Source organism: Lissotriton helveticus, chromosome 7 (genome assembly GCF_964261635.1).
Source record: "Lissotriton helveticus chromosome 7, aLisHel1.1, whole genome shotgun sequence".
In the NCBI taxonomy this organism is placed as follows: domain Eukaryota; kingdom Metazoa; phylum Chordata; class Amphibia; order Caudata; family Salamandridae; genus Lissotriton; species Lissotriton helveticus.
Genome location: NC_136068.1, coordinates 1,614,471,871 through 1,614,493,044, shown reverse-complemented (window position 1 = coordinate 1,614,493,044; position 21,174 = coordinate 1,614,471,871). Strand labels below are relative to the sequence as shown.

The 21,174-nt window shown below is 47.6% G+C and overlaps 1 protein-coding gene across 1 annotated transcript in view; it reads right to left on the bottom strand.

Annotated features, from left to right (window-relative positions):
• RRAS (RAS related) overlaps nt 1-21,174 on the bottom strand; it is a 153,689-nt gene that overhangs the window by 74,751 nt on the left and 57,764 nt on the right. Inside the window, exons 2-3 of the mRNA XM_078655281.1 lie at nt 20,810-20,897; nt 920-1,022 (exon numbers count right to left, since the gene is read on the bottom strand). Of these exons, the coding sequence (XP_078511407.1) occupies nt 920-1,022; nt 20,810-20,897 (191 nt within the window). The remainder of the gene's footprint in view (nt 1-919; nt 1,023-20,809; nt 20,898-21,174) is intronic.

The window sequence follows — 21,174 nt, the reverse complement described above, 5'->3', positions numbered from 1 at the left end:
CATTTGAGATGTCACGAGTAATGTCATTATTTATGTCAAAGAACATGTCATGAGTGATGTATTATGCGAGGTCATAAGCATTGCATGGCAGGGGCACCAGTTACAGTTAGCTCTGGTAAGTATAACCCGTGATTTTTATGTTTTTTTTTAATTTAAAACCCTTAATGTCACTGACATATTCATCTAACTAGAAGGTCAAATTAACCTTTGTTTTTAGCCTATAAGAGTAGTAAAGTACAAGGAAAGGAATTATGGAGAATTCCTATCCTCCATGGTGTGGGGTTACCCGCCATTTCTAAGAAGAACTTAACAGTGATGATAAAGAATCGAGTTATTTTGTAATTGATACTGTCCCAGGGAACAACAAAGTGGCTGACAGGGAGCAAAGGCGTAGAAAATCTGCATTGTTGAAGGTCTGGGGCAAGCTGTCTTCCTTCACTATATTCAAGACAGGATAATTGGCCATGATTGTGACTTGAATAGGCAGAAATTAACAAAGATACCTATGGATACAAAGAAATACAGGAAATCTCTAAGCCATCTCATCTTTCCAGACAACTGACACTGACATAGAAAAGCAGACAGTGAGCATTTTGAATCTCAAGGTCTTGTCCACTTCCAACTGGTAGACCGGCAGGCTAGATATGACAGATAGACTAGATAGGGCAGATAGGACAGATAGGACAGATAGACTAGATGGGACAGACAGAACAGATAGACTAGATACAACATATAGACTAGATACGACATATGACAGATCGACTTGATACGAGGACAGATAGGACAGATAGACTAGATGGGACAGACAGAACAGATAGACTAGATACAACATATAGACTAGATACGACATATGACAGATCGACTTGATACGACAGATAGACTAGACATGATAGACAAACAAACAGAAAATGGATCCTACCTTGCCCGGTCATTGATGGCGTATATTAAAAGGAAGCCTTCTCCTGTTCTCATGTACTGCTCCCGCATTGCACCAAACTCCTCCTGGCCGGCTGTATCCAATACTGCAAAGGAGAGAAGTAATATAAAACTCAGAACTATTGCAGTCCCATGTGCGCCTGACTGCATCACAGTAATCTTGTAAATCAATTGTGGGGGGGGTTGGATCACTTGTCCTGCTAACCTGGGTTTTCAGGTCCCTGGGATGTCCCTTGGTGAAAAACCCTCATACACGTGAGTGGGTGTTTTTGTGGGTAGCGGTATATCTTGGTTCTCCGCTATTGCACTCTCGTGTCTGCATAATCACAGGGTTAGTTGGTATGCATCCTCCACCAGGAGGTTGTAACCCGAGGTTAAAAGCAGTAGTGCCAGTGATAAGTGATGTCCTTTGACCTTTTAATCTAACGAAAATAGATAGCGTGAGAATCCTTACAATTCTCCCCACGCATATCAACCAATATTTTTCTTGTCTTAACTCGAATCCGGAATAATAAATACTTACCCCGGCTGTCCGAGTTATTTTAAATATCACTCACATCACTTATCACTGGACACTACTGCTTTTAACCTCGGGTTACAACCTCCTGGTGGAGGATGCATACCAACTAACCCTGTGATTATGCAGACAAGATTACTGTCCTAAGGAAAGTGGTTGGATCCAACATTTTTCCTTCTCCCCACCCCATGATTTACGAGTGCATCACAGTAAGTCAAACTCCACACCGTGGAGAACCTAGTGTTTGTGGTCCACTGAGATAAGACCCGGAACAAAGCGATTACCTTTCACTTGTCTGTCTAACGACTTCAGTGGAACTGCACTGCGCAGGAAGCGTAACGGAGCAGATGGAGAGCTCACTGGGGTGCACCAGGCTCAGCTTTTGAGATGCATATTGAAAGTGCCTGCAGAACCTTGGGAGTCTTACAGGCTCAGTGTATGGAGAGGGCGTCAGCTGGGATGAGGAGCAGATAGGGAGTCACAAGGAAAGGAGGTGCCCCAAGCTTAGTTTTGGAGAGTACCAAGGATATAGGAGAGAGGTTTACAAAAATGTTTAGGTGCTTCCAGTTGAGACTTGGCTTTAAGGGCACCGTTTTGCTAAATGGCCACTGGCTCACTGGCTGAGCCCGGGCAGTGTAAGCGGTCAATGGGACATTATCTGTTCTCAGTGTTGTATGTACTCAGACAGGTCACAGTGATGCGGTGTGGCGGTGCATAGTGGACAGAAACATACATTGTCTTGGGGGAGGGGTGGGAGATGGCTTGGAGAAGTGCATGTGGATGTTGTACAGTCCAGACTTACCCCTTGGATGTGTGGCGATATTGGAAGGGGAACATGACTACCTTACAGACACAAGGAAAGATTACAAAAGTTGTGAAGCACTACATGCTTAGCCTAAAAAAAACGCCAGGAAAGGATACATTAAATAGGTTCCATGGCCATTCTTTGCAACGTCACAGGATGTTGGTGTATCCCAAGCTATGTTTAGGCAGACATAGGAGGCATGGGGTAAGTTAACCAGTTAATGGGAACTGAGGTTCAGCATGGTCTTTGTTGTGGAGCAGGAAGGATATGTGAACGGATGCTCATCCATGGATGGATGGGTGGTATAAATCGCTCGCAAGTCTGCCAGGCTATGCCTTTGGGTTGACAAACCTGGGAGAGGGAAGTGGAAAAAGCTGCAAACATGGTCTACCCTCTCATGGACCACATTGAAGATCTACACCATACACACCCAGCTCTATGAGGAAGCAAATGGAAATCCATACTACTCCCTAAACAAAGGTAATCTTTGCTTCCACTGGTGACTTGATCAGCAATTCAGTCTCAGAAGAGTGAGAGAGAAAGAATGTGTAAGTGTACACAGATACACACATGTATCTGGCTGATGCAGTGTTGTGACCATCAGTCTGGTTAGAGGCCATGTCTCTGTATTTTCTGCTCTCATGTTCTTCAAAGGTCTGTTTGATGAGCCCTATTTGTACATCTGTAACATGACGATGGGCCACCATTAGTGTCCATCTGATAACATGTCTGCATACCAATCCGGTTGATGAGGTGTCTTTGCATGTATTTGGGCACGTCTGATCTGACAATTTTTCATGTTATGTGTACTGTCAGTCAGCACCACAGGGCTTGCGTAGTATACTTAGTGGATACTGTCATTTATCACTGGTGCTCTATGGCCTGAATTCCACACATGTTAGTTACTTCTGGATAATCTTGTGCATAAAAAGACTAAGACAAGCAATTAAGGCATATTGTGAGAGGTAGTAGCAAGTTACAAACCCAGAAACAGCAGTACAAATAGGACAGAAGTACATATAAGACTTCGGTCCTGATTCACAGAAACTTACACATTAGTGTACATTTAATAATATTTAGTACTCACAAACCAAAAGTTGAATTTCACTAATAGTAATTATGTGACTGCAAAGGCTCTACATTCATAGCAAGGACTCAGCACATAAAAAGATAAGCCTGTCCTATCACCCTTTTGGGTGACCATATGTATTTAGTCTGATACATATTTGCCCTCTGCCCTAGTTTGTCTGTATCACTTGGTGCAAAGCTGGACAGCTCACTGTGCCAAGAACCTGCTGCAGAGTTTTCTGTCCAAAACATTCCAAAGATAACGCAAAGCAAGAAATCACCACCCCATACGGGGATAGGGATCTTCTTCAAGTCCCAAGATGAAGTCTTTAGGGTATCATACCCAGTTCTTCAAGGCATCAAGCCAGTTGGTCTGTAGCATGTCCAAAACATAGCAACCACTCAAAGCTTATTAACTATACTTTGACACAAACATCCATGTGCATAAGGATCTACACAAAGCCATAACACAATCTAGTTTGACTCCTTTCAGTACAATCAATTACTAAATTATATGAAATGCAACCAAATAAAATGCCAACTGCTCACTTTGACTCTGGTTACCAAGTACCCCAGAACCGCAAAGGGTACCAATATTCCAAAGGAAATGCAGTACCATGTAAATGGTAGGCAGGAGCTATAAAAATACGCCTAAGAAAATTGAAGTCATGGAAACAACTCTTATGGAATTCTGGACAGATGCACTAGGGAGCACTCCTCATTACAACCTCCAAAGGGAGCATTCACTCAGCTACACCTTGGACTGGCCTTACTCTTAGTCAGACTGCTACTCCTCTACTCACTGGTAGTACAGCCTCCCCTTCCAAGCATGACACAGTGTACGTGTTCTTTCAAGGAGCTAGAGCAGTGGCTCTTAAGTTTTTGACTTCTGAGGACCTCCCCACTGATTCATTACTGGCATCCGGGAACCCCCACTGAGTCATTATTGGAAGCCGGAGACCCCAAAACCTAAGAAAGTTCTATTATTTGAACCTCAAAACAATACACCAAAATATAGAAATAAGTATATCACAAACAAATTCGCAAATATTTAAATATGTTGTTTAATTCGCAATGAAATATAGAAAACTTTGGGGGGCGTGGTCTGCCGTGCAGCGGAATGGCCTCTCTCTGAGTGCGCTCTGCCAGCCAGGAAGTTAATCCTTTTATTATCCTCACATATGGAGCTGTGTTATGCCTGTGACTGGTGCCTGCAGATGGCGGAACAAATGTGGATCCTGTGGCTGCCGTTCTTGGGTCCCGCGAGTGCCCCGAGGCTGGACGGCGTGAACATTTGCTGAGTCACCGGCTGCTTGTGGCGTTCTGTCCCGCTGGGCATACTGTGTGCGGGCGGCCTGAAACTTGAGCCCGCAGCTGCTAATGGGCCACGGGCCGCAGACTTATTGAGCAGGCGGATGTCACCTGACTGGGGCAGCTCTGAACTCTGGAGGCTGGACGCTGCTTCAGGGTACGGAGAACGGCGGTGTCCTCTGCTCCTAACACCCCTGCTGGCACCTGAGGGGGCGAGTGTGTAGCGAGACGGCGATGTGTTGAAATGGTGCCCCGCAACACCATTTTGAGGACGCGCTGCACTGCCGCCGAGAAGGACGGTGGGAGACAATTGGCGCCTTGATTCTGCTGTTTGTCTCTAGCTGCTGCCGGCGCCGAGCCCACGCTGCGAGGTGCTGCGGATCTCAGCTGGGCACCAACTATAATATGTTGCGCTTGTGCTGGAGCATAGATGTGGGCATGGAGTCGGTCGCCCTGATATCGGACCGGTCTGCGCAGCGGAGGCCCGCTCTGGGAGAGTCTTTGTTTATCTGTGGACCCTGAGTCTGTAAGCCATACCCTGAATTGGAGGTTTGCGGACATGGGGCCCTGCGTGGCTGAACTGGATCTGAGGTCTGTGTAGATTCTTGAGCCGTGGCTGGTTGCTGAGGGGGTCGCCCTGCCGTCCACTTACAGTGCCGCAAATTCTGCCACGCAGTACCCTGGCTAAGTATTGGTGAACTCTTGGGGTTTTTAACTCAGATGCCCCATAGCCCTCTATGCACGGCGTCTTTGACCTGTGACACTGTGGCCTGCGAGGTGAACTTTTGGGGGAAGCCAACGTAGGAAGCGTGGATTAACTAGACACCCCCTGAATGACACGGCCAACTCTCATTGATAGGTCCTAAGATAGTGTTATGAGACGTGTAGCACTGGGAGGCTTTGGAGGAGCTTGAAGAGGAGAGAAATATAGCAGCTCCAGAGGATCATGCTGGTGCGGAGTGGTGACGGAGGGTGCTGGGTGCGGGCTGTCGCTTTTTGTGGTCTGCACCATCTAACTGCCTTTACATCATGGGCAAACAAGACGCTAACCAACCAAAGCTTACTTTCGACAACAAACGGACCACGCGACTTGCTGAGTCAAATCCAGATGCGCAATCGGACGGACAGCAGGAACTGCTCGTGGAAGATCAGGGTGAAGACCTGCGCACCCTCATGTTGGAGATGCGTTCCAGTTTGAGAAATATAGATTCGAAGCTAGATACCCTAACTACGCAGCTGGCCTCGGTCAAGACCCAGGTAGTTGTGCACGAGACCCGACTAGATACCCTTGAAAATGGTCACACTGAATTCCACGTGGAAACTAAGGAACAGCTGTTACATATGGAGAGCTCCTAGGCATCATCCGTGCTAAGAACGACGATCTGGAGGCGAGGTCGCGTAGAAACAACCTACGCATTACTGGTATCCCGGAAACTATCGCAATATCCAAGATGGAGACATTTGTAATGGATCTCCTTCATGAACTTTTTGATCCTCACTAGTCTCCTGTCTTTGTCGTGGAGAGAGCACATAGACCCTTAGGTCCGAGACCCCCAGTAGGAGCAATGCCTTGGCCAATCCTGGCAAAACTGTTAAACTACAAAGACAGGGATCTTATTCTGCGGTTGGCTAGAGACAAAGGCCAAATAACCCAGAGGGGAATTACTACTTCGTTTTACCCGGATTTCACCACCGCCGACGAGAATTTCTACCAGCCAAACGTATCCTCCTACAGGTTCAGAACCCGTACTCCTTGCTTTATCATGCCAAGCTGAAAGTTTTGCATGATGGCACGACCCACTCCTTCACAGATGCGAAGTCCGCTTTGAAGTTTGCCAAACATGTTGGTGGGGAACAAAACAAGGAATCCGGAGGCGCTGGACGTCTGCAGATGGACGACTCAGTGATAATGACAGACGGATGTATTATATAGAGCACCGGCCTAGGTGACTGCAGTGATATGGCGTGGACCTGGGGGAGGTGCTACCTGCTCTATTGCTGAAGGTGCTGTATTACGCAATGATCAGCTGTTCTGTTTGTTTGGGGTCTGTTGGTGCAGGCTTGTAACGCTCTCCGCAGTACTCCCGGCCATCTTATGCGAACAGGGTAGGTTGCCGGTGCCACTACGCCCCCATGGGAAGGTTCCCTGTGCCACTGGGTGGTTTTCTGAGTTGTAATTTGAGCTGGGGGGGTATTCTACAACCTGATTCGGGGGTTGGAGTGGGAGATGGGTGGTAAATGTTTTTTTGTTCATGATCCGTATGTTCGCGTTTCCTAGGTCAGTATACATAGTCTGTGATTGGGTGCTAACACGTCTCTGCTGCTCACAGCATGCTAGCTGGGTTACTGTAAACGTAATCATGCCGCAACACTAAATTTACTAACGTGGAACGTAAGAGGTCTGAACGATAGCAGAAAAGCTAGACTTGTGCATGCTTATTCATCCAGATATAATATAGATGTATGTTTATTGCAGGAGACACATTTAAATGTCATACCATCACTGAAACTGAGGCATAGTAGGTGAGGGAATGTGTACTCGTCTAACTATTCTAACTATGCCTGTGGAGTGGCTGTGCTGATCAGAAAGGGGGTGGATTGGCGGGAAGGGGAGGTACATAATGACCCGGACGGGAGGTTTATCATCATACATGGAGTGTTGAGTGGGGTTTCCTTGGTTGTTGTGGCAGTCTATGGCCCAAATGTCGACTCCCCTAACTTTTTTCAGGATCTGTGGACTAAAGTCAGAGTGACCGGTTGTAGTACAATATTGTGGGGAGGGGATTTTAATGCTGGAGGATGATATGGACCGGAAAGGTGCGGCTCGTCCCTTACACCCTGCTGCCAGCGCCGCTTTAAAAGCTATAATCTCAGATGGAGATTTATTTGACATATGGCGTAGTAGACACCCTCTAGTAAAAGAATGCACATGTATTTCTGACCACCACAGTGCTTGGTCCCGCCTGGACATTTGGTTGGTCTCCTGGGATATTGCTACCTGGACCACTGACATTATGCACTTGCTGCGCTCCTTATCAGACCATGCCCCGTGCTTATTGAGGCGGTCACTCCCGGGTTTGCTTCCCCGTGCTTTCTCATGGCGTCTCCCGCCGCGTGCTTTATTAGATGAAGCCTTTAAAGAGGAAATACGGAAGGACATTACAGATTATTTTGCCCTGAACACAGGCTCAGTAGACACTAAAGCTTCACTTTGGGAGGCGTTTAAGGTAGTAGTTAGGGGCCAGTGTATTGCTAGACAAGCGTGAGTATTAAAGATTACTCACGGCACACTTTCATCTTTGGAAACCCAGATAAAGGAGCTTGAGTAGCAATTCTACTCCACAAATGAACCTCACCTCATGGCACTCCTGAAATCTAAACTGTTAGACTTCGCCGAGGAGGCACAACGCGAAGTAGTTTTTGGGTAAATAAGCTGAGGCGCGAAGATATGGGGCGGGTGATAGACTGGGCCGCACATTAGCTAGTATGATTAGACCCTCTCGATTGACTGCATTTATCCACGAAATATGGTCCCCACAGGGTGTCACGGTAAGGGGTCAGGCGGGAATTCTAGAGGAGTTCTCTGCATTTTATTCTCAATTGTACAGTTCTACCCTGGTGACATGCCCTGAAGGGCTACAAAATTTCCTCGATTCAATAGCATTAGTCTGGTTCAACAATAATCATAGAGAATATATGGATCTCCCATTCACAGTGGAGGATGTGGCCCAGGTTATCAAACGTTTACCGCTGGACAAGACCCCCGGGCCTGACTACGTCCTTTTATAAAACCTATGTAGAGGAACTAGCACCTAGGCTGTTGGCAGTATATGAGGAGATGCTGGAGGGTGGTGTGCTGCCTCAGTCTATGAGAGAAGCTATCATCATCTCGCTCCTCAAACCTGGAAAGCCGGAAGCAGATTTAGATTCTTATCTGCCATTATCAATGATAAATGTAGATGTTAAAATCCTAGCCAAATTGATTGCAAATAGGTTACAGCCCCTGCTCCCCATCATTGCAATCCCCGACCAGTCGGGATTTATTCCTGGGAGGTCGACCTCTCACAATTTGAGGACAATATTCTCGGCGTTGCACTATCTGCACCCAGACGTGCGAGCCGCGGTTGTGTTTTTAGACGCCACCAAGGCGCTTCATAAGCTCGAATGACCATACCTATTTACTATTTTAGGTCGAATGGGGTTTAGCCCGCTTTTTATTAATCAAATTTGGCTGCTGTACACGTTACCCAGCGCTCGGATTCAGGTGAATGGCCTACTTTCCGACCCATTTCTTATTTCGCGGGTTACTAGACAGGAGTGCCCATTATCACCTCTGGATTGCGATGGAGCCCATGGCTGCCCGCATCCGAAAGCACCACACAGTGCGGGGAATAGAAGAAGAAGAAGAAGAATTCTTTATTGCTCAGTTAATTAAAACCATTGCAATCAGCATATTTACATGTAGGTGAACTTAAAATAAAACTTTTGTTTAGTAAAATGTTACTATCAAACATTTCAGTTAAATAAACTTTAAAATGTTCTAAGAACTTGGGCAAAAAAAAAAATATATATTAAAAATAATGAAATATATGTTGGAGGGCGATTAGGCTTTCGATTATCTGAATGCTTAGTCATTATGTGAACAGGAAGAAAATGAAAGAATAAAAGGCAAGCTCTCAGGCTCCCTGCAGCCTTTACAGATTCTTTGGTGTTCGTAATCTGTCCATGGTGATTGTGGCTTGAGTTTGTGGTAGAGGCTTGCTAGGGCAGTAGTCGGAGTTAAGTGTTGTGTGGGTTAGTGTCTTCCGGGCTCTCCCTTCTGTCGTTCTGCTTCTTACCAGCTTTTTCCAGGAATTTCACCAGATGACTTGCTAGTTGGATGTTTTTTCCATCGAAGCATGCTTTGACTGCCTGCCGGCATGTCCTTATTCCCAGTTTCTTTAGGGTTGGCTTTAGATGTTGTCGGCGCTCCTTGTCCAGACCTTTGCAGATGCATATTAAGTGAAGGATGTCCTCTTTTGTGTTCCCACATAATCTGCAACTTGATTGAATTTTAGGCCGTTTCCACGGGGGAAGATGGATTTGAGATGGGAGGATGCCCAGCCTTAGTTGTATAAGTTTCTCCTTTGTAGACCGTGTAAAACCAACTCCTAAGTAGCTTTGGCATGAGCTGCTGGTGTAGTTTTGAATGACGGTCCAACCGTGTGCCCTTTTCCTTAACGCAGCTTTGTCCTCTATTAGAGACATGGTCCTTACAGATTTATTTGCTATTTGTTTGAACAAATTGTGTGAGGTATTGCTCTTCCAGGCTTCTTGTAGCTCCAAAGTTTCTATGGAGTGCTTTAGATAAGTCGCGGCGGCACTCGTGTTTCTCCCTGATAGCTCATTCCAGAGATGATAATCCATGGATGAGGCATCAGCTCCTCGTATTTTGTGCCAACTTTTGGCGTAGGCCCCCATTCTTTCTGTTACTTGGTTTCTCAGGCCAAATTAGAGTCTTATCTGTGCTTGAGATGTATATTTGGGCAGATTAAATAGCATGCGCATTGCCTTGGCTGTTGTGTTTTTCAGTATCTGTGCGTCCCTTCCTCGGAGACATTCGCTTCCATAGGTGATAGCCGGTGTTAATTTTGCTTGGATTATTTGTAGGAGTGGAGTGAAACTGCGACCTGATACTTTCTTTTTAAGGTTTCTCAGTGCGGCTGATATTGTGGTACCTCTCCTTGATATAGCTTCCTTCTGAGGGAGGAATGTCCCTTTTCTGTCCACAATTACACCCAGATATTTGTACTCGTCCACAGTGCGGGGAATAGGGCTCAGCTCCCGGGGCATACTTATTTCTCTATACGCAGATGATGTGACTCTCTACATTCTTAACCCGGAAGAGAACTTAGATCCAGTCTTGAGGGAGTTTATCCACTTTGGTGGTCTAGCTGGCATCTTCATCAACTGCCAGTGATGTTTCCGCTAACTGATGGCACTCCCCCGATGACGTCGGAGTTCCCCCTGAGGTGGGAGGCTGAGGCTGTTAAATATTTGGGGGTTTGCATAAGCCAAGATAGACAGGAGGTGTAGAGATTAAATTACTGCCGGGCTGTCACGTGGCTGGAGGAGAAGGTGAAGGTATGGTCCGGGCTCCCACTGTCTGTAGCCGGGAAGATAGCACTGGCTAAAATGGTTATTTTACCAGAATTCTTATATCGGTTTGTTAACATACCGATCCCTCTTACAAGACACTTTTTAAACACCCTGAAGTCGCATCTGGTTTCATGGCATGGACGGGTGGACAGACCAGAACCTCATGGGACGTACTGACTCTCCCGTTGAAGCACGGTGGCTTAGGGGCCCCAGATATGCATCTATTTGCATTATGTGCCCAAGCACAGTTCTTACATTATTGGGCTCATCCGACACCCTTTCAGCCCCATGTAGCAGTCGAAACTGATGCGATGGCTCCTACCCTGCATCAAGTGGCACCCTACCAGGGAACGCACCGCCCACGTGGAGATGTGGACTCCTCTGGGACGCTATGCTGGGCATGGGAGAGTTACATAAAAGAGCGGGTGTTCAGTTGTTATACCCCCCCTTCTGTACCTCTGGTGCAGAATCCAATACTGCCTTGCATCCAGGATGGTGTCAGTAAGACACTTGCACAAAAAATGAAACTCCAAACTTTTGCCGACCTATATCCTTGAGACGAGTCCTGCCGCTACCCCCCCCCCCCCCCCCCCTCCGGAGGCGACTGAGGGACAGCTGGTGCCGTTTGCTGAGCTCTTTCTTTACCCTAAGCTGCGAGCAGCGGGGCGCGCTCTTTGAGAGGGATTCCCGCTAGCACCTCCGTCTCTGCCTGCACTGGAGAACTTGTTGAAATCCCCATCTCCCCGTAAACGTATTACAAAGCTATATACACACATGCAAAACACTGCCCCACTGGTGATACCAAAATCCATGCAACACTGGAATGACGAACTACCAACTCTATTGACTAAAGCTCAGTCGGAATTCTGCTGTGGGAAGCTCACTGAACTCTCTCCTAACTATAAGCTGAGATTGATCCACTTTAAATATTTGCATAGATTCTATAGGACATCTGTGAGTCTCCATTATATGTGCATTATTCGATTTTATCCAAGTGACAACCTATCCAGTGAACTATGTATACAAATGCAACACTGAACTTGGGCAAAGACTGCACTCATATATATGGGTGTTATGTGGTTATTGTGTTTGAGTAAGGCGAATACATGTTCTAATGTTATAAAAACAAGAATTATAATAATGTACAAGTCCCATGTAAAATATTTTAGCATGGTACTTCTAGTGGACCGCTTCGGGCTGACTGTAGAGAGGGGAAAGAGATTGTTGGAGAGTTTCAATAATGAGCAATAAAGCACACAAATATTCGGTTGGATAGTGTTACCTGCTGGTCTGTTTACCCTGACATTGAACGGCTTTCTCCTTTTTCTAAACAAATGTATCTCTTGACTCACCGCTTACTAATAATTTTTTCTTTTTTTTTCTTTTTTTTCGACTAATAGTAGTAGAAAATGTTTATTTCGGAAATTGCATTCCATAAAACATACACTCGATACAACATTTAATTCTATAAACTAATCCAACACTTAATATTGCATTAAAATCCAAAATCAATTTCTATTGTAAATGTGCAATATGCATGTACAATAATACTACCCTTGTCCAATCAGTACCCTTCTTCCAAGTACTAATAGGTTTTTAAGTTGTTTTATGCTTTTTGTAAAGTCAATAATACAAGGATTAAAACACAATAAAAACGAAAACAAAAACCTTTTGCTGCTTTGTTTCATCGATCAAGTCTACTGCTCAGTTAACATATTGCTCGAGGCTAGTTGTAGGCACTTACAAATATTAAAATTCAATTTCATTTCAGTTAAAAATATAAAAAGGATAATGAACCTGAGAATAGCTCTTAATTCCTGAATGGCTAGATAAATCGGGTTTTCACTACTAGTCTTACTGGGGGAGATACATACTTGTGATGCTAAGTGTGCTGTTCAACGGTGCTCCTCTGCCATCCCTAGAATGTCTGGCCTTTGCCTCTCCTTACCAGCCCGACTGTGAAGAGAGATTTACAGACAGCCGCCACAGTGAATACAGAGGTATCACCTTTCTGTATCTTTAAAGCCTCGTTATGCCTCCTAATGCCAAAGTAATTTAACAGTGGGCAAATTAATTTACCCCTGGGCTTATTACATGAGGGGCAAAAAAACAAGAGGTGGCTTAAGCTTTCCTTGGCTGACAGAGATCACATTACGCAGAGGTCGGTATGATCATCGCTTCTGGCAGCGTTCCACATAGATGTAAAGGTCCCTATTTCTAGCGTGTCATAGCAAAACTTCAGGTACAAGATTTTGGCCAATTGCTGTTGAGGGATGTCTAAAAAGTCTACATATAAAGGGGAGTCTTTGAGAAGGAGGTTAACTAGAGGTGTGAAGGAGACTAGCCTGGATCTACTCCCAATAACAAGTTTTTAACTGCTTCTTTGAGGCAAGAGGCAACGATTCAGGATCTGTTGAAGGAGTAAGTCCCAATTTTGTGAACCAGGAAAAACTGGAAAAGTCAAGGATTTGTCGATGGACAGCAATTCCTTTACCGCATTTCGTTAAGGCTTGTGTCCCTCCACGGTCCAAATCCTCACCCAATATGCGAGAGGCGGTAAACATGCAATTTCTCCCACCTGTCTGAGTACCATGTCTAAGAACATGGGAATAAGGCGAGTGCTCTTGGGAAGATGGAGAAGTAAACAGACACTTATTTTCACCAGGAATAAGGGGGTCAGCATTAACATGACGCCATATAAGGCGGCTGATTGTACCTTTATATAGCTCTATAGCCGGGAAAAGTGCCCTTGAGGTTACCCAGGGTAAAGGTGTTTTAAAACTATTTATGGGGTCTAACTGCCATAAATTTGTTTTTTGAGACATTAATCTCCAGACCCCTATCCCCACCAAAGTTATTAAAGTTTTTTCAGCAACTGCTGCAAGCTCATAGGGGCCTGGGGGATTAGGAGGGTGTCATCTGGAAATAATAGGGCAGTCACGCTAACTTCTAATCTGGGGACATCAATATACTCTTGGGAGAGAACCATAATGAATATGCTACTTACCAGTATGCATCTGTTCTTGGCATGTAGGGCTGCTAACATTCATATCTTAGCATTAGATCGCCGCCTAGTGTTGGGCTCGGATGATTGCACATTGTTGTCCTGGAAGAGTCTTCGAAGTATCCTGAGATAGGTGGCTCCTCCCCTGGACTACAGTGCGCATGGGCATCGGCTCCATCCCCAGATTGTTTTTCGCCATTGTGGCAGAAGATGGAGTGAAAAGTGTAAAGGATGTCCATGCTAATGAATAAATACAATAGTATATCTGCAGCTGCGACAGGCACCGGGGAGGAGGGCGGGCGATATGAATGTTAGCAGCCCTACATGCCAAGAACAGATGCATACTGGTAAGTAGCATATTCAGTTCGAGGCATGTGGGCTGCTAAATTCATATCTTAGCATAGAATACATAGCAGTCCCTCCATCAGCGGCGGTTGCCCGTGCCAGCTGCAGAAACCTGAAAAAGTGTCTTCAGAACAGCCTGTCCTACAGCAGCTTGCTGCTTGGAATGCACATCAACACAGTAGTGTTTAGTAAAGGTGTGTGGTGTAACCCACGTGGCTGCTCTGCAAATATCCTCTAAAGGAATGTTCCCTAGGAAAGCCATGGATGCCCCCAGTTTGCGTGTGGAGTGCGCTCTGGGGGGTATTGTTAAAGTGCGCTTGGCTTTTTGATAACATATCTGGATGCATTTAACAATCCATCTGGCTATCCCTGCTTTGGAAATCGGGTTGCCTTTGTGTTGTGGTGCGAAGGCAACAAAGAGTTGTTTTGTTTTTCTAAAGGGTTGTGTTCTGTCTATGTAGTACATCAACGCCCTCCGTACATCTAAGGTATGGAGCATTCTTTCCGCTACCGTTTGCGGGTTTTGAAAGAATGCTGGTAAGTCAATAGTTTGGTTTAGATGAAACTGTGACACCACCTTCGGAAGGAATTTGGGGTTAGTGCGTAGCACTACCCTATTTGGATGGATTCGAATGAATGGCTCTTGGATTGTGAGCGCCTGCAGCTCACTGACACGCCTCAGAGACGTAATAGCTACAAGGAAAGCTACTTTCCACGTAAGGAACTGGAGTTCACACGAGTGCAGTGGCTCAAATGGCGGTCCCATCAGTCTGGTGAGAACGACATTGAGGTTCCACACCGGAGCTGGCGGTGTTCTTGGGGGAATGACTCGTTTCAGACCTTCAAGGAAGGCTTTAATGGCAGGCACCCTGAAGACAGAGAGGTGCTGCCTGTTCTGGAGATAAGCCGCTATGGCGGATAGATGTATCCGAATGGAAGTGTACGCTAGATTGCACTTGTAAAGATGCAACAGATAGCAGATGATGTTGGGGATAGATGCATCTAGCGGGTTGATGTCATTGGCTGTACAGTAAATGACAAAACGCCTCCACTTTGCAGCATAGCATGCTCTAGTAGTTGGTTTCCTCGCCTCCTTGATGATGTGCATGCACTCCGGAGGTAGGTTAAGGTATCCAAACTCTAGGACTTCAGGAGCCAGATCGCCAGGTTGAGCTGTTGTGGATCTGGATGCTGAATGTCTCCATGGTTCTGCGTCAAAAGACTGGGCGTGAGGCGCAGTCTTTGATGCGGCACCACTGAGAGTTCGAGGAACGTGGTGTACCAAGCCTGGCGCGCCCACGTTGGAGCAACCAGGATGAGAGTCATCTCGTGCTGCCTTAGCTTACTTGCGACCAGCGGTATTAGAGGGGCTGGCGGAAAAGCGTACGCAAATTTGCCTGACCAGTTCATCCATATCGCATTCCCCTGCGACTGTGGGTGAGGGAACCTGGCGGCAAAGAGTTGGCATTTTGCGTTCTCTTTTGTGGCAAACAGGTCTATCTCCGGATGACCCCACTGCTGGAAGTACGGGTGGAGAACAGATGGGTGTATCTCCCACTCGTGCATTTGATGGCTGTATCTGCTGAGCAGATCCGCCATCTGATTGTCCTTTCCTGGGAGGTGTTCTGCCATGAGGAAAATGTTCCTCTGAATGGCCCACTTCCACATGCTCTGAGCCAGATGAGACAGCTGTGGCGAGTGGGTGCCTCCCTGCTTTTGAATGTAGTACATCGCGGTCATGTTGTCCGTCCGGACTAGCACGACTTTGTTGCACAGATGTACAATGAAGGACTTGAGCGCCATGAAGATTGCCATCAGTTCCAGATAGTTGATGTGCATCTTTTGTTGCTGCGTCGTCCATAGTCCCTGCACTGTGTAAGTGAGCACATGAGCTCCCCATCCCTGGAGAGATGCGTCCGTTGTCAGGACAATCTGCGGCACGGGCTCTTGGAACAGTCGGCCCTTGCAAAGGTTGTGTGGAGTCCACCAATGCAGAGAGTCGTATGCCCGACTGGTAACCAACACTAGGTCTGTCAATTGCCCACGAGCCTGTGTCCACTGATTCGCTAAGCACTCCTGGAGCGGGCGCATATGTAGCCGTGCGTGAGGGACTATGAAGATGCAGGAGGCCATCATGCCTATCAACTGCATGAACACTCTCGCTGGAAGCGAGTGTTGTGGCCTGAACTTTTGGATCAGAGCCTGCATGCTGTCTATCCTGACTTGGTTTGGCTGAGCCATGGCCGTCAGGGTGTTGATCGTTGCACCTAGGAACTGCCGGACATGCGCCGGCTGAAGATGCGATTTTGGGTAGTTCAGGGAGAAACCCAGATCGTGAAGAAGGTGAATTGTAGTCGACATGTCTGCGGCGCACTGTTGCTCTGACTTGGCTTGCACGAGCCAGTCGTCTAGGTAGGGGTAGACATGGATGTTCTGCCTCCTGAGGTGCGCCGCTACTGTCGCCAGACACTTGGTGAACACCCTCGGGGCTGTTGTGACTCCGAAGGGTAGGACTTTGAACTGGTAGTGCCTGCCTTGAATAGTGAACCTGAGGTATTTCCTGTGTGACGGGTGTAGTGGAATGTGGAAATAAGCATCCTTGAGATCTAAGGTTGCTAAGAAGTCTCCCTGGTTTAGCAAGGGAAGAATCTGTTGCAGTGTAAGCATGTGGAAATGTTCTGATAGTATGTACAGGTTGAGGGGACGTAGATCTAGAATGGGCCTGAGAGATCCGTCCTTCTTTGGAATAAGGAAGTACAGGGAATATACCCCCGTGCCTTCCTCCCCCACCGGCACGAGCTCGATTGCTCCCTTTTGCAGCATCACCACTACTTCCTGCTGCAATAAGAGCAAGTGCTCTGCGGACATAGGCCGTTGCCTTGGCGGGATGTTGGGTGGAGTGGACTTCAACTCTAGGCAATAACCATACTGGACTAGTTGTCGCACCCACCTGTCTGTGGTGATGTTTCTCCAGACGGGCAGGAACTGCTGCAGTCTCCCCCCGACAGGTGTTAGGTGGTCGGGGGGCAGTGACAGAGAGTCACTGTTTGCTTGGAGTAGAGGTGCGGGAGCTGTTGTTTCCTCTGCCGCGACCTCTGTTGCTGTTATTCCTGTAACCTCCCTTGTTCTGCTTAGTGAACGAGGATTGTGCCCCACCTTTTGCGAACTGGGATTGTTGACCCATTTGTCCTCTGGTGACTCCACGTGCACCTGAGCGACGAAAATTGCTGCCACGAAACTGTTGTGACTGTAGGGCCCCCATAGACTTAGCAGTTTCTGTGTCTTTCTTTATTTTCTCTAGGGTGGTGTCAACATCCGGACCAAACAGACTATCAGGATTGACTGGCTGATTAAGAATTGTTGTCTGAATATCCGGTTTAAACCCTGAGATGCGGAGCCACGCTTGTCGTCTCAGCATAACGCTAGTGTTGATAGCTCTAGCAGCTGTGTCCGCAGCGTCAAGTGCACACTTGATGGCTGCGTTTGAGATTAGCTTTCCTTCCTCAATAAGCAGTTTGGTGCCCTCTTGGAACTGTGGAGGCAGGTGTTGTACAATCTGTTCTAGGGTGTCGTAGTGCGCCCTATCATAACGTGCCAAGAGCGCCTGTGTATTGGCGATGCGCCAAAAGTTTGATGCCTGTGCAGCTACTCTTTTGCCCCCTGCCTCTAGCACTTTGGATTCCTTATCCGGGGGAGGAGCTTCACCCGTAGTCTGGGAGTTGGCACGTTTCCTGGCATTGGCGACCACAAGAGAGTCCAGTGGCAATTGTCCCCGAATGTATGCGGGGTCTGCAGGTGCAGGTCTGTACTTTTTTTCAATGCGAGGGTTGACCACTCTCGCAGGCTCCTTAAATATGTCCCCAGCATGCTTGAGGACTCCTTTAAGCATAGGCAGTGTCTTTACTGTCCTTTCAGAGACTGAAAAAGTGTCGAAAAGGAAGTCTTCCTCAACAGGGTCGGCATGCATGTCCACATCGTGATTGGCTGCCGCCCTTTCGAGTAGTGCATGAAAACCTGCTGAATCCTCAGTCGGGGATGCCCGTGCATTAAAAGGCTGCGGGTCCTGCCCCGCACCTTGGGTGTTCTGGTCACCAGTGTCATCATATGAATCGGGTTGCACATCAGGTTCATTGATTGGGAAATTGTACTGCTCGTCCTCATCATACCCCTCACCCGCAGAGTGTTCTGGGGAGGGAGTAGGGCTCCGTCTCGGAGGAGGCTGGATTGGTTCCGTGAGGCCTGAGGCGTCAAGGGGCACCCTCTTCTTCTTTAGTGGGATGACATAGGGGTCCACTGGCTCCGAAGTGATTTTCCTCTTATAGAGGGTCAGTTTGCCTGTGTCAGCGTCGATGAAATGCTCCGAATCGTCCTCGGATTCGAGTACCTGACGCGGAAGTGGGCCAGTCGGTGAAGAAATCACCTGTTTCGGTGCCGATTTGGTTGAAAATGCTTTTGGTGCCTCCTTCGGCGGCAAAATAAAGAGAAGTTTCCCAGACGGCTTCTCTGGAGTGTCTTTTCGCGGCTGCGTTGATGGTATCGGAGCCGACGGGGCAAAGGCCTTCTCCCTGATTCTTTTCAGTGATTCGGCTATGGGGGACGGCACACTCACAGTTTGTGTCGGCGCTGACGAGGATGGTCTGATTTTCCCCTCGGATCCGACGTCCTTGTGGGCCTTGTGCGTTTTGGGCGTGGATCCTGTCTTTACCGCCTCCGATTCCTGCGTACGGGGCACAGACTTCTTTCCGTGTGCCTGCGTAGCCTCCTTGGAGCCGACTTTGGCGGGTTTTGACGGCGTCGTAGCCGCTGTCCCGTGCCGACCATCTTTCTTGGAGGACCCCTCCTCTGGCGTCGGTTTCGATTTCGCAGCATCGGAATCGACGGACTTCTTCGACTTCTGCGGACCGGAGGTCGACGGAGTCGATGGGGTAGCGGGCACCGTCGTTTTCACCGGCACGGTAGCCATCTTAGGGACACTCGAGTCCTTAACTTTCGGTTTCGTTTTCGGGTCGGCCATTTTAGGTGTCGTCGATCCCGATGGTTTCGGTTTCGGTTTCGAAACAGTCTGCCCAGCAAGTAAGTCCGTGGCCGGGCCCGAAGGCGGGGCCGTGGCTTGCGGCAACGGGTCTTGGGTAAGGCCGACAGGCGATCCCGTGTCCCGGTCGGTATCCTCGTAACCTTCGGGGCAGAGCTCGTCCCCTGAGCTATCCGCCGCGGCCCCATAAATCTCATCGTCGTCTCCTACCTCGTCTACGTATTCAAGGCCTTGACCCGCGACTCCGTCGTCGTCTCCCGGATCCGCCTCGACCTCCGTCTCGGGTGGGGAGATTTGGAGATGATGACCCTGGTCCTCTTCGTCTTGGTCGCCGAAGATGTTCTCCGGATCCGGGGCCGCTTGTTTAGCTTCCATGCGCATCGCGCGCCGAAGCTTGAGAGTCTTCTTTGAGCGGAACTGTGCACACAACTTGCACTTGCCGTCGTCGTGGTCAGGCGAAAGGCACGGGGTGTAGATCGATGTGTGGGTACTTGGACCCACAGAGCGGGCAGTACTTAAACGGGCTCCGCTCCATGTCCGAAAGGGCTTGCAGTCGTGTCGCGATGAGAAGGCCTCAAAGTTCCGAGAGCGATGAAAACTCCGCTTATTCCGGCTCCAAGAGACGGAAGACTCGAGACCGTGCGCAGACAATACCGACGCAAGAAAATCGAGGCCTTTTGGCCGCTAAAAGTTAGTGTTTCTTGGTTCCGACAGTAAGACGTCGAGACCACATCCGAACCCAATGGCGGAAAAAAACAATCTGGGGATGGAGCCGATGCCCATGCGCACTGTAGTCCAGGGGAGGAGCCACCTATCTCAGGATACTTCGAAGACTCTTCCAGGACAACAATGTGCAATCATCGGAGCCCAACACTAGGCGGCGATCTAATGCTAAGATATGAATTTAGCAGCCCACATGCCTCGAACCATCGTTGACAAATAAGGAGAAAGGGGGTGGGGGCCAACACACACCATTGTCCCACTCCTCTCTGGATCAGTATACGATCAGTTAATTAGCCCTGGGGTCCCCACCGCACTTGTGCGTAGGTGTCTTGGTGGAGCCTTATCAATTGTCCAAGAAGGGCATCGGGAACGCCTACGGTTTTTAGTGGCTCCCATAAAAATCTCCTAGGGACCAAGTCAAAGGCTGCTTTGAGGTCAATAAAATCTATAAACAGTTGACCTTCTTGGAGCTGTGTATACTTCCACATTATAAGGAGCAGTCGTAAGACTTCATCAGTGGTGCTGACTTTGGGTCTAAAACCAGACGGATATGGGGTCAAAATCTCTGCACTCTCAATCCAGTTGTGTACTTTATTTAGCAGCTGCCTCGAGTACACCTTTTGAAGGATATCCTAGAGGTTTATTGAACTATAATTACCTGGGCTTCTACGATCTCCTTTTTTTAGATGGGGATAATTTCCGCCAATTTTCATGACTTGGGGTTGGGAGCTCCTGCTGCTACACCATTGCTCAAATAGTTGACATATGGGGCCCACACTGACATATCATGATGATGTAATTCCTGAGGGAGTTTATCTGGTCCTGGAGCTTTTCCTATTTTCATTGCAGCAACTCTTGAACTTGAACATGCAGATAACATTTACTGTAGCAGGCCCTGGGCTTTGGTAGTACCTTCAACTCTACACTTACTGTCTAGCCGAGTCTGCTTGCCATCAATATTGCAGATCTTGGTGTACGAATCTTCAATGGTTGGGTCGTAATCCGATACGAAGTAAGACTGCAAAATCAATGACAGAGAAGAGACAATTAATCCTGGGATAGCACCATGTCTTCCTTCACCTCTCCCCAAACCTACAATAGATCAACAGTATGAGACCATAACATGCACAAAAGTCACAAAAGCAAAACTGTTTAATGTTAGCAAAGTCCAGAACGAACCTCCCTTGTTGACAGCTTTCAAAGACTTTCCTACACATTGTAAATGAGAATTCTGTGGTAGGGAGCTTCAAAGAGCTCACCGCCTTTGTTATGCGTATCTGGGTTCCCTCAGAGGT